Source organism: Podarcis cretensis (genome assembly GCF_951804945.1).
Source record: "Podarcis cretensis genome assembly, chromosome: 2".
Taxonomy (NCBI): domain Eukaryota; kingdom Metazoa; phylum Chordata; class Lepidosauria; order Squamata; family Lacertidae; genus Podarcis; species Podarcis cretensis.
In genome coordinates this window covers 15,626,817-15,641,106 of record NC_137171.1, presented here as the reverse complement: position 1 = coordinate 15,641,106, position 14,290 = coordinate 15,626,817, and the positions used below count along the sequence as shown (strand labels likewise).

The following is a 14,290-nucleotide window of genomic DNA, read 5'->3' as shown; positions in this document are numbered from 1 at the left end:
AGACTCTACAATGACTCTGTGTGTTAACAGCTTGGAGAGGCAATTTCCTTTAGCCTGTAGGTGCTTAGTAAAGATACAGCAATCTGGGTTTTGGAGCACTGTGGTAGCATGGCAACCATAGCTAGAGGTTAAAAGTGATCAGTTTGCTCTCTCTGTCTCATTAGAGCATCATGGGATGCTTTGAGGTAGCCCAGTATTCCAACCAGTGGCTATATGCCTAAGATCCTAGATTTAAGAAGGTAATGGTAAAGGACCCCTTGACAGTTAAGTCCAGTCAAAAGCGACTATGGGGTTGTGGCACTCATCTAGCTTTCAGGCCAAGGGAGCCGGCATTTGTCCACAGACAGCTTTCTGGGTCAGGTGGCCATCATGGCTAAACCGCTTCTGGTGCAATGGAACACCGTGACGGAAACCAGAGCGCGCGGAAATGCCGTTTACCTTCCTGCTGCAGCGGTACCTATTTATCTACTTGCACTGGTGTGCTTTAGAACTGCTAGGTTGACAGGAGCTGGGACAGAGCAACGGGAGCTCACTCCATTGCGGGGATTCAAGCCACCGACCTTCTGATCGGCAAGCCCAAGAGGCTTGGTGGTTTAGACCACAACGCCACCCGCATCCCAAATTCCAGGTTTAGGTGTGTAGGGAAGGCCCTTGTACATTGAGAATTTTCTCTCAGCAGCAGCTGTGTCTGCAGTGGATAATCCACTGGGAGAGGCATGCTATTGGGCCTTCTGATGGATTGAGGGCATTTCCAATTATCTATCTTGACCTCAAATCCTTAGTATAGTTGAGGCAATTTTTTATCTCTGGGTCTGTAGATTGGATAATCTCAACAGTCGTCAACCTTATCCAAGGAAGATCTCTTTGTAGCTAATAAATTCACATGTCTCCTGCCCTCTCGGTAGCGTAGTCTTCTAAGGCGGAAATGGCTACAACTGCTGTTAGACTGTTTTGAGGCCAACCACTTTTTAGGTCTTCAAAGACATTTTGTTGGTGAAAATAGGACAAAGCTGGCTTTTAAAAATACGTTGCCACAGCGATGAGAAACAAAAACAGCAGACATCTTTAATTTTCAAGGGGCCAAGAATTTGCTAAAAAAATAAAATTTGGTACATGGCCTTGAGTTCCTTGTTCATTCAAGTGGTTACACTTTCTCTGAGATGCTATAGTAAAGAAATGCAGTGTTTCCCAAAGTTGGGCCTCCAGCTGTTTTTGGACTACAATTTCCATCATCCCTTATCACTGGTCCTGGTTGCTAGGGATCATGGGAGTTGTAATCCCAAAACATCTGGCGACCCCAGTTTGGGAAACAGTGTTGTACAGTGGACTCAGAGGTTTCTTTCAGCTGATAGAGTGACTTCATACCTAAGTAGGCAACACAGACATTTAAATCAGTGCTGTCATCTTTAAACACCTGTTACGCTGTTGAGGTCAGCACCAAGGGACAGGTATGGTCCTGAATTTGTTGTTGAGCCACCTGGATTTGGCTCTGCCCCAGCAGTGATAATATCAAGATGAAATGGCAATGAGAAGGCACTTAGGACAGGTGAAACTATGGTCTCTGCAAATTAGGAGCTTCAGTGGATGAATCATTTCCCTTTCCACCCTACGTTAAGGCAACTGAAATGTAGAATCTAAGGGCTTTTGGGCGACACAGATCTCTGAGTTGGATGTGGCAAAGTTTCTGTGTTCTTCGCATCTGACCACCGTCTGCCTTGCGCTGTACACATCTTATTGGCCTGTTTCAGTTGTGCCTTGTCTAAATGTTTCTTCTCTTTTTAAAATATATTAAACAATAATGGTTTGTTGAGAGCAGACAAATGAGGATATTCATGTACTGAAGAACTGATCATTTATATGTTCCCCCCTGCTACAGATTTCCATAGTAGATGGTCTGAATTCCAGTCTCTGCGAAGATGGCACTCGTAAGTTTTTAATCCCTCCCCTGCAATAAGAAATCGACTCATATTTCACTTGGCTTTTGGTGTCTAGATGTAGATTAATAATAATAATAATAATAATAGCTTTATTGTCAATGTACAACCTGTGTACAATGAAATTAACCGAATGAAATAGCTGCTTTTTCTTCTGAAACCATAGATTCCAGTCATTTTTGCCTCCTGGATATTTCTAAATCTGGATGTTATGGCAGGCATAGGAGCCAACTCCTAGGGTCTTTGCCCCCCTCCTAAAATATTTGAGGGGGCTGCCCCCCCAGTTGATGAGCACTGCCATTCAAATAGTGTCTGTGCATCACGTCGTGTGATCGATTATCCAGGGCTTGCTTCTTCCCCGCACTAATATTTTATTCAAGTTGGCCACCCCGAAGGCAGGAGGCAAGGTATTCTTCCGGTATGCAGTGGTTTCCCATTTCTGCTGCTAAGAGAGGAAATCAAATTCTTTTACAGAATTTTGTAGAATTGGTTGAAGTGACAATTTCTTTTTTTCTTTTCTTTTTTTAAAATGCTGTTAATATTTTTCTTCCACTGCCTGTACTTCTGCATATGCCCACCTCAGGCCTGTCTCTCTCTCTGCACCCTCTTCCATACTGTTAAAGTTTGTGGGTCGTAAATCCTTTGACCCACTGAGTCTGCTGCAACGGCCCTGCGATAAATCTGAATTTATTGTCACTCCGACAACCTTCAATGGCGCCCACACGCTTCCACTCGCGTGCTGCCACTCTTCTCAGTTGCCGGATAATAGCAGAGTTCACATGCAGCGTAAAATGGCTTGTCTGTGTTGACGTGGTGTCTTCAATAACTCAGCTCGACACCAGTGCTTCTATTCTAACACTCTTTATTTAGAAGCATAACAAACAGAAAAGAAAACCTACAGAATCTAGCTGCATGTTCGCAGCTTTCTGCCTCTAACAAAAATGAAACTACCTTGCTCACATTCTCAGACTGCTCTCCAAAGAGAGCTCAGCCCCCACAGAGCACAGATCAAAGGAAAATGCCCGGGTCATGTGGGCAGTGCACCCAGTGAATCAGAACGCTTCTGGAGTGTTAACTGTGCAGAACCACAACACATACGAAGTTTCCTATTTTCCTGAAAATCAGTTTTGGCCACGTTGTATGACAGAAACATGCAAGCCAGCCACACTCGTTCCAAGTGTATTCTTATGAATGGTTGCTGATGGATCTCACAGGACTTTTGGGTGACAAATTCCAGACAGTGGGCAGGTTTTCAGACCTAGATTATACCTCTGACCCCCTTATTTAGCTCTGCAGACATTTAAGTCTGCCCCACCTCACCTAAGTATCATCATCCTTTTACGTGTTAAGAAAATAATTCCCTTTGGGCCAAAATATTTGAAGCCCATTATGCTCCAGTATTTATCTCAAAGGGGTTTCCATTTGTGAAGAAAAGGCAGCATCTGAAGTAGCTGAGACTATCTTTGAATTGCTTGCATCTGGTTTTCCGTTTGTTCCAAGTGAGATCAGTTGCCCATCCTGCGCTGCATTTAGTTGTGCTGTCCTCGATTCAGGATGTAAACAAAATCCTTTGAGTTTTAAGTGGCGGGTACTAATAAGATTATCTTCCCCTCTTCTAGCTGGGTTCAAGTTCCAGAAAGAAACGGAAGCCCCGAGGTCTCTCTATGGCAAACAACAAAGTCCCGATTCTAGAGCATCTAGCCAGACAGACACCTCTCCCCCAAAAGCCGTGAAGGTAGGTACAGTGGATAACTTTTTTCAGTAGCAGTGGTCAACACAGGAGAAAAGCGAGTGGGTCTCTGCATGCGAAGCATTGGATATTACCAGTTCTATTTTTCTAGGAAAAGGGGAGCTGGAACTCACCAGGAACGCCTCCCTTGTTCTCTTAGAATGGCAATAGTGCCCACCTGAGAGGTGCCAGAATTGAGTTCCGGCGAGTTCCGGCTTGCGGGGGGGGGGGGAGGGGGGGAGGAAGCCCTGGATACAAACCTCAGTTTGAAATATGCAAGGAACTTCAGAGAAGGAAAACAAAGCATTCTGTGCAATGGTTCTGTGAGCCCTTCAAAACTTAGAAGCTGAAGATCTGCTGATAGGAGCCATAAAAATGAGAGCCAGTGTGGTGCAGTGGTTAAGAGCAGTGAACTCGTAATCTGGTGAACTGGGTTCGCGTCTCCGCTCCTCCACATGCAGCTGCTGGGTGACCTTGGGCTAGTCACACTTCTCTGAAGTCTCTCAGCCCCACTCACCTCACAGAGTGTTTGTTGTGGGGGAGGAAGGGAAAGGAGATTGTTAGCCGCTTTGAGACACCTTAGGGTAATGATAAAGCAGGATATCAAATCCAAACTCTTCTGAAAATAATGACATGCCGTATTTTTCCGTGTATAACACACCCCAATGTATAAGCCGCCCCCTATTTTGGAGGCCTCAGAATTAAGAAAATGGGGGGAGATTGCCCCCGTGTATAAGACTAACCCTCCTTTTTAAACATTTTTTAGTAAAAAAAACCCCATGTCTTATACATGGAAAAGTACGGTATTTCAAGTTTATGTGATCTTTAATATATTTTTTATTAGATACAAAAATAAGTACGTTATATGCATATACTTTGAAAAAATGAAAAGAAACTTGTAAGAATAGAAATAAAAGATCCCCCGCCAAATGTCTTGAAAAACCATAATTATTCCAATAGCTCAGTCGTGCAATTAATTAAAATAATTTATTGAGAACAAAATAACTCATATTATGACATTCAGCACCATTGTTATATCTGTATTTTGTAATAAAAGGGTGCCAGTAGCATTTAGATTTCCTATTGCACTATGAACAAATTTTTCCTCCCATAAACATTACTCACATTTTATAAAGCCAGTTGCACAAAGGTGTCTTTATAGATGCTGAGTTATAAGCAGCAAGAATTCTGGCTGCCAAGATCATATTTATCAGTTACATATCTTATACCAGTTAACAGAGCCACCTTTGAAAAGAGGACTTAGTTCTTTCCAGGCATTTATTGGGTAAAATGTTCAGATTGTGAACAGAGTGTGGTGAAGAACACAGCACATGATATTATGGGCTGTCCCCTGAGCCCGCTAGATGACATGCCTTAGGAGAGTGAAAAAAATTCTCAGGGATGATTCACACCCCGGCCAGCACCTCTTTAATCTTCTACCCTCAGGCAGGAGATATAGAAGTATAATCAACCATACCAATAGGCTAAGAAACAGTTTCTATCCATGGACTGTTAGGCTGCTGAATGGAAAATAATATAGTGCAACTGACTTTCGGGGTTGGTGTGTTGTGCGACAAGCACACAGACTGCAATGAGATTGAGTGTTTGTGTTGCGGGGGAGGGAGGTTCGGTTAATTTCATTGTACACAGGTTGTACATTGACAGTAAAGGTATTATTTAAAACTGTAAACTACTTTGGGTGCCTTAGCAGATAGGTAAATCCAATAAATAATAGCTTTCCCTAAAAAATAACATATTCTGAAAAATAACGTATTCATATATACATGAAAGTAACTGATTTTGCTGTACATCTCTGACAGTCCGTAGTACCGAAATCAGATATTTTCTTAATCCTTGCTGGTGTAAAGCACCGCCAATATGCAGCTTTACATTTTTTCTTTAATTGTAATTTTATAGATTTATGTGTTATATACTTACAAATATATCACCAGTTTTTGTTATTAATAATCAGATGTTTTGCTCACTTTCTCAACTCTGCCTCAACTCCTAACAGGGTGAATCAAAATAAACCAACATCTTTGGTAGTAAACCTTTCCTTTGAATATTGATGGTTAATAAAATTTCAGTTCTTGTTAAACTTCCTTACATGAATAATTCATCAAACTCAAATATGTGCATTTTAGTAACTAGGTTTTTAAAAAAATGTTTGGGCAATTAAGACGGTTGTAGTCAATATTCCAGCATTTTAGCCCAAATGCCATCATGAGATAATAAACTTGGATTGTCTATATACTTTCGTGTGCGCACATTTTGCAAAATTGCTACCAATCCTTGCAGCTGTAAAATGATGCTATAGATAGAATACCTTGATCTTGTGCAGATCTACATTTCCCGCAGATTTTAATTATACTTGATTGAATTTTGTGCCAGTCAGTGGGGGGGGGGGGAGACAAAAGAGTGTGTTTGCTTTTTGAGTAGGGAACTGTTAATACACTGTACAACTTGCGAGCAATCCATAAGGCCTTCTGCTTCCCTTTCCATATTGTAGATGAAATGTACAAAATTCCAATGTTTGGTTAATGATTATTCAGAACTGAATGTTTATCATCTTTATACTATTTATTGCTTAAAAGAGACCTTTCCTCCTTGATCTTTTGCAACTTAGTTGTTGGCTGAGTATGTTTCTCGTAGTGTAAATATGAGAGTGTTTTTGTCCCAGGGAACATCTTAGTGCGCTTTCACTCCAGCCCAGAGATGTGTTTATAAATAGCCATTTGTCTTTTCCAGCTTCTGTTTCCTGCTCCTGGTTCCTAATCTCTACTCCTGCCTCCCTTTTTAATGTGAGCTCGACTCTCGGCTTTCTTGCCTGTTCTCCTCCTCTTTTTATTAACCGGACTTCACACCCTTCCACTGTAGTTGCTAATCGTAGCGTGCTTGGAAAAAGAAACTTGCCTCTACACACCCCAAAACCTTCCTCCATGGTTTTTTGCATGTAAGTTGGACAGGGAATTTATGCTGCTGCAGCAAATGCTAATGTCTGGTTCCCAGATGCGATTGGGGAAAAACTAGTTTTTGACAGCCAAGCAACATTGCCTGAATTCTTTCTTTCATTAGAGGGATCTATATTCCATGCTGCTTAAATTATCCTGTTAATATTGAGATTTTACTGATTATCAATGCAACAGAAGGTAGTGGTTTTGTTTTAAAAGGAAAAGCAAGTTTGGAAAATCATCCCTGGGCTGATCAAACCAGCGGCGTAGCCTAGGAGGTATTGTCCGTATGGCAGCACAATAAATCTGTTAGGTTTGTAGCTGCTGTCCCAATGTATTTGCCTGGGTAACACATTCAACTTGCCAGGCAGGATGCATGCTTGAAAGTTTCATATGGGATTACCTGCATCAGCTGCCACCTTTTAAAAAAACACTTGAAGTTCCAGGCTTCAAAGCTTTTTCAACATAAGTAGATTTTTTAAAAAAAAATAATGCGGGGCATTTAACTATATTAGCTCCTGTTTGGAAGGCAAAACATGTAATCAGGGCTGTTTCAGCCTGCCCACCTAAGCTACGAGCCATTTCCTCTGCTACTTCTGCTCTTTCAGTCTCTCAGATTGTACGCATTTTGTGTTTTTGTGGGCGGAGGCAGATCTAGCACCCTCCCTGTATTCAATCCAAACGTACTTTTCCTCCCCAGGGGGTGAGCTCTGGAGAAGGCAGGCTGGGGGAACAGTTCCTTGGAGCAGAAAGATGCAAATGGATCGGCTTCCCTGCGATTGCCATTCGGCAGCTTTTCATTTAAAAATAAATAAATAGAAAAGCGGCTCCCCTTCTAAATCCAAGAAATGAACGGAAACGTGGTCCCACCCATATGCCATACATTTAACACACTCTTCTGCCACTTTAACAGAACCGAGAAGTTGGAGCCCTTGGAGGAATCTTCCGACAATTGTTGGCCCCTTTAAAAAACTACAGTTCCCAGCATTCTTTGGGTGGAGCCAGTACTGTTGAAAGTGGCAGGAGTGTTTTGAATGCAGGATGTGGATGTGGCCCGTATAAGAGTTTTGTGGCTGTTTAGAAAGGGGAACAGCCAACTTTGAGCACATGGAGAGGTGAGGGTGCTCAGTACGCTGGGATGCCTTGCCTTTTCAGTTTTGAATCTGATCTGCCACATCAGCAGATGAATACAGCGTGAACTTGCTAGATCTGTCTTTCTCCTTTTAGATTTGAGTGCCGCTGCCCACTTTGACTTTGCCTTCCCTCCTGCATCTCCTAACCCTCACCAACTCCTATAGAGAGACTGAATGAAGATGGGTGCAAATTATGGGTGCTTTAGATTGGAGGGGTTATTTGGACAGCCAGTTCCATGTTTCCTAAACCTACCGTATTTTTCGCTCCATAAGACGCACTTTTTTCCTTCTAAAAAGAAAGGGGAAATGCCTGTGCGTCTTATGGAGCGCATGCACTGGACCGGAGCCATGGCTCCCGTCAGTCAAGCAAAGCGGGAGCTGCTTACAGGGCTTCTGTCCCGTTTTGCGCGGTTCTAGCTTTGCTTGCTTTACAGCGAGCCGGGAGGAGGCAGGCGATTCAAAGCCAGCAGGCGCTGTTAAAAGCAGTGCGTAGCCAGCAACAGCTGCAGCAGCCTCAGCTAGCAAAGGTCCGCGTGCTCCCTGAACGGAGCAATGAGGCTGCAGAGGGACGGCAGGGCACAGGAGGGGTTGAATCCGGAAGGATAAAATTTAAGCAACCAGCAGCAAAAAAACCCCAACCTCGAGCTCTGAGCCACAAGCGCAGTGAAAATCAGGAGGTAATATAGGAAGGCTGCTGGGGACTGGAGGGCAGGGGATGAGGGCGAGGGAAAAATTATGCAAATCCCCCCACGTCTCAGCTGATCTGCTGGCTCCTTGAGCATGCACACTAAACAAACATACAGCTCCTGTCCCTCTCAGTCTCACTCTGATATACCAGTAGTTTATTAAATAGTTTAGTACAAGATTTGATTCAGAATATTTTTTCCCTGTTTTCCTCCTCTGAAAACTAGGTGCATCTTAAGGTCAGGTGCGCCTTATGGAGTGAAAAATACGATATTTTGTGTTTTAATTTTGGACTGGCTCCAGAAGTATCAGCACAAGATCTGGGTTAGCTGGGTGGTGTGCTGGCAACCCCTGGCGTATTGGCTTCGGAATAGGAACGGGGAAATGTGTGGCTCTCAATTCGTTGCGCTACAATAATGTTTCACTACAACTCCCATCATTCCTAATCATGAGCCATCCTATTGGGGCTGATGGAAGTGTTGGAACGCAACAACATCTGGAAGGCCACATGTCCCCCTTATTTTCTTGAGAACAGCTCTTCTCAAGCTTGGGTCTCCGGCTGCTTTTGGACTACAATTCCCATCGCCCCTGACCACTGATCTTGCTAGCTAGGGTTGATGGGAGTTGTAGTCCAAAAACAGCTGGGGACCCAAGTTTGGGAAACACTGCTTCAGACGGAGGCTCTGCTAGGACTGACTGTCAGCCTTGTTGGGAGTCTTGCATTGAACCCTGTACTACTTGCCAACTTTTCTTCCGCCAGAAGTTCCAGTTGCCGGCTAAGGAAAGTTGTGTTGCGTGTAAGAAGACTGTCTACCCAATGGAGCGTCTCTTTGCCAACCAGCAAGTATACCATATCAGCTGTTTCCGCTGTTCTTACTGCAACAGCAAACTCACGTAAGTCCTTCAGGGAGAGCCCACTTCTTTTTTATATATAAAAAGGCTACTGTAAGATTAACTCTCTAGTGTGGGTTAGGAAAGGGCAATGTTTAGGTGCTGAGAAAAGCAAGGTGGGCATGGTTTTCAGGTGGTTCTTAACAGTGGCGTAGCGTGGGGGGTGCAGGGGGGGCCGGCCGCACCGGGCGCAACATCAGGGGGTTAGGGTTAGGGGTAGGGTTAGGGGGCGCAAATCCAGGGTTAGGGGGTGCAAATTACTTGCCTTGCCCCGGGTGCTGACAACCCACGCTACGCCACTGGTTCTTAAGAGCTCCAAAGGAATCTACAACCCAAGGATGTACAGTATTTTTCGCTCTATAAGATGCACTTTTCCGCTCCTAAAAAGGAAGGGGAAATGTGTGTGCGTCTTATGGAGCGAGGAGCGAATGCAGACTGCGCAGCTTTCGCTGAAGCCAGGAGAGCTCTCCTGGCTTCAGGGATAGTCGCCCGAAGCCTCCTGAGCACAGTGGGAGCGCTCCCACTGTGCTCAGGAGGCTTTATGTTGCTTTCGCTGAAGCCAGGAGAGCAAGAGGGATCGGTGCACACCGATTCCTCTTGCTCTCCTGGATCGTTGCGCACCGATCCCTCTTGCTCTCCTGGCTTTGCTTTGCTGGAGAGGCAGTGAGCAGCTTTCCCTCTCTGCGCAGCGCCCCTTCAGCGAAGCAGGAGGAGAAATGGAAGGGGCTCCATTTCTCCTGCCGCTTTGCTAAAGGGGCACTGCGCAGAGAGGGAACGCTGTGCAGCACCCCTTCAGCGATGTGGGAGGAGAAACGGAGCCCCTTCCTCCCACTTTGCAGGAGAGGCGCTGGGCAGAGAGGGAGAGAATTTTTTTTCTTCTTGTTTTCCTCCTCCAAAAACTAGGTGCGTCTTATGGTCGGGTGCATCTTACAGAGCGAAAAATAAGGTACTTCTACATACGACACAATAAAGCAGGGAGAGTGTCCTGCACACACGCAGCCGAGGAAGGTTAAGGGCCGATAGTTAATTCTTTATTGACAAAAGCACACTTTTTTTAAAAAAAAAAAAGTTATTTACTTGCTTTTTCAGATTAAAAATTTACAATCACATATCCAACATCCAACATAAAAACAAGATTCCAAAGAATCTCCTGGACTTCCCTCCTCCCCTTTGTGGGTCCTATTGTTAATCATTTCCTCCTGCATCTTTTATGATAATCCAAATCTTTTACCTCTCCATTGTGTCCAAAACCCACCATTAAACTGCAAGTGTTTTTCCAATCCTACTGACAATTTTAACTGTTTACAATGGCTTTTAAGACCAGTTATATATTTTCCTGATTTCTGATTCTTCCGGTCATTTTAGCCATTTCTGCATAATCCATCCACTTGAACTGCCATTCTTCTCTGGTGGACAAAAGCACACTTAACATCACAAAAGACAAAATCACACTTATAGCAGCTCCTAAAGAACAGCTTCTATCCGTGGGCTGGCTGCTGAATGAAAAGATAACAACAGGGCAACTGACTTTTGGGTTTGGTGTGCGTGCGTCAGTAAACGAGGGTAGTAGTAGTAGTAGTAGTAGTAATAATAATAATAATAATAATAATAATAATAATAATAATAATTTATTATTTATACCCCACCCATCTGGCTGAGTTTCCCCAGCCACTCTGGGCGGCTCCCAATCAAATGTTAAAAATAGTACAGCATTAAATATTAAAAACTTCCCTGAACAGGGCTGCCTTCAGATGTCTTTTAAAGATAGGATAGCTGCTTATTTCCTTCACATCTGATGGGAGGGCGTTCCACAGGGTGGGCGCCACTACCGAAAAGGTCCTCTGTCTGGTCCCCTGTAACCTCACTTCTCACAATGAGGGAACCGCCAGAAGGCCCTCGGCGCTGGATCTCAGTATCCGGGCTGAACGATGGGGGTGGAGACTAAGAGAGCTGAGTTGGGGGTGCTTGTGTAATCTCACTATATACAAGTCATACAAGTGACAATAATGTATTTCAGTTCAATATTTCAGTTCAACCAGATGCCTGTGGCAGGTCTGAAAGCAGGAGCTGAGTGCGAGAGCACTCTTTGCATCCGTGGCTCCCAGCAGTTTGTACCTGCAGAGCTGCTGAATTAGTACATTGTGAGATGGTTATTATTTCTTCTCTCTCTTTTTTTAATAAAATTTTTTTAGATTTTCCACAATAATAACAAAAACCACAAAGCAGAGTGACACACAAAAATAGGGGGAAAAAGAAAAATTCATCAATAAATGAAAGAAGAAAAACAATAAACAGATAAACAATAACAACAAACTTAATTCTTTACAAATCCAGCCTTTTAAACATCTTGGTTGACTTGGTTATTATTTCTTCTCTTGCAAGATACTGAAGGTGCTAATAATTGTGTGTTTCCCCCCTTGTACAGCATTGGAACATATGCATCTCTGCATGGGAACGTTTACTGCAAGCCGCATTTTAACCAGCTCTTCAAGGCCAAAGGCAACTACGACGAAGGCTTTGGGCATAAGCCACACAAGGAGCTGTGGGCAAGCAAAACAGAGAGCGAAGAATCCCAGGAGAAACCCGCCAGCGTTGGAAACGCTGAGGAAGGCCCCCAAAGTCCCGGCGTGGAAGATGCACCGATTGCAAAAGTTGGGATTCTGGCAGCCACCATGGAAGCAAAAGCCGCCGGTTTGCTCGAGAAGGAAGAGAGGCCGGCGGAAACCAAGAAGCTGAAGATTGCTTGGCCGCCTCCTCCCGAACAAGGCAGCCAAGGAAGTGTTTTGGAAGAAGGCATCAAGGTGCTGAAGCCCAAGTGGCCCCCGGAAGATGAAATCGCTAAGCCGGATCATCAGGAAGACGTGGACCAAGACCTTAAAAAGCTGCGACGGTCGTCGTCGCTGAAAGAAAGGAGCCGTCCGTTTACAGTCGCTGCCTCATTTAGAACAATATCCGTAAAGAGCAATAGAACTGAAAACGCGTCTCCTCCCAAGGCTGAAAGGAGCACGGTCAGACAAACAGAGGAACCGGCACCGGAATTGGCGGTCGAAAGCAAGCCAGAGGGAAAGAGTAACGTGGCTGATCCACACCTGGGCGAGGGGGATAAAGAGCTGGATGGGGGGAAAGGAGAAGAAGCGGGTGGCGAAGAGATCTTGGTTGAAAACGGGCAGAGGAGTGGCGACACGGATGAGGAAGAAGAAGAAAATGCGGCAGGAGAGCCAGCCTCACTGGAGAAGGAAGCGCCATTCCATATGCCCCCTAAGCATTCTGTCTTGAATTCAACCGCTGTAAAAGAATTATCCGCTAGCCCAAATCGCAAATCCCAAGACGTTGGGTTTTTTGAAGGTGAAGACCTGGAAGAATTGACTGTGGAAGAGCAGATCAAGCGGAACAGATACTACGGTGAAGAGGAAGAAGACGAGGAATAAATGGGACACTCTTTCACTAAAGAACTTAACTGCGGGGTGCTGGGCCTTAAAATTGGTGTGTTTAGCATTTGGGGTTTTTTTGTTTTCTTCCTAGAGTGGCTTCCCTTGGTGAAAGAGATACCGTGCTGCAGGCTGATGCATAAGGGAACCATAAAAACTTGCTCAGATCCGAATTTTATAGGAAAGCTTGTTGGGAACCTGCGAGAATTTTAACCAAATTTGGGAAAACGGATAGTATGCATAAAATCATTGTGGGAAAAGCTGCCTCAATTGAGCAAAACAACAACAACACAACCCTGTACATTTCTGAATTCTGCTCTGTAACCTGGTCAGCTTAAATGCCACCTTTATTCTCTTCTGCTTCTGGTAGTTTTCAGCCATTTTTTGCAGGATGTCACTATATTCCCCAAAGGCGAGCTTGACAGAGAATGGGGCTTTCTGAGATACAGGACTATTACCACTTAACTATGTTACTGCAGTGCTTAGGGACCAGTTTCGAAGGGCACTTGGGGAACCGTTTAAATGGCAATGACTGCACTTTAATAATGTATGTGTAAAGGCACAATAGATACATTTTTGAATAGTGAAAACACTGTCTCTTCTAGATAATGACAGTATCTGAAATAAAAGTCAGCAGCATGGTTTTAGGGGGAAGCTGTGTTTACTTGGCAGCCATCAGGAGAGAACTGTCTTTGCATTAGGCTCTTTTTGTATATGACTTGTTGTGCATTAGAGTCCAGGTGAATCTCGAATCAGCTGGCTGGCCAGTGAAAAAGAGGATCTGTCTCATACCTGGGCTTAGAAGCACAACATTTTAATCTACTGGAGCGATGCTAAGGGAAGGATTTTGTAGAGGGCAAAGCTTCTGTCTGCAGGGCATTGCTACTTTCATTCCATGTTTGTCTTTCCGAATAATGTTTTCTACTTGAAACTTTGCTCCTCCTTTTTTCTGAAAACTGTGTACGTTTTAAGCAATTCTACGTGTACCCAAACTGCCAGTTGTAAGAGTCCACGTGAAAGATGCTGCACGCAAAAATCTCCGCGATGACAAAATAGATGAAACAGTGGGAATTTCTTGGGACTGATTCCTAGCATTGTGCTTTTAGTGCTTTTCGACTTGACTGCATGGTATTTTATAAATCATAGTATTTTGAGATGGGGTTAAAAGGGTTTTACCTAAATAGTTTTTAATCTTTTTGTAATGTATTCACTGAGATTAGCTCTAACTATATTTTAGAGTTGTAAAATATTCTGCTTTCTTACCAATCTTGCTAAGTATGAAACATTTTTATTCAATAAAGGCTCTGGTCATTTTTATTGTTGGAAGTTTCTAATCCAGACTTTTCTTTGCCATGAGACGGTCAGGAAGGCGAGAGAAGACTGCTGAGAAGATTTTAGGTAAAAGGTAAAGGTACCCCTGCCCGTACGGGCCAGTCTTGACAGACTCTGGGGTTGTGCGCCCATCTCACTTAAGAGGCCAGGGGCCAGCGCTGTCCGGAGACACTTCCGGGTCACGTGGCCAGCGTGACATCGCTGCTCT

General features: G+C 44.1%; 1 protein-coding gene across 7 annotated transcripts in view; it reads left to right on the top strand.

Moving 5' to 3' along the window:
* The window catches only part of LIMA1 (LIM domain and actin binding 1), a 70,484-nt gene extending 56,408 nt beyond the window's left edge, over positions 1–14,076 (top strand). For all 7 annotated transcript variants that reach the window (XM_079966353.1, XM_079966352.1, XM_079966351.1 and 4 more), the window contains 4 exons: positions 1,877–1,925; positions 3,554–3,669; positions 9,192–9,325; positions 11,748–14,076. In XM_079966353.1, coding sequence (XP_079822479.1) covers positions 1,877–1,925; positions 3,554–3,669; positions 9,192–9,325; positions 11,748–12,750 — 1,302 coding nt within the window. In that variant the 3' untranslated portion in view covers positions 12,751–14,076. The remainder of the gene's footprint in view (positions 1–1,876; positions 1,926–3,553; positions 3,670–9,191; positions 9,326–11,747) is intronic.
* Positions 14,077–14,290: the final 214 nt, after the last annotated feature.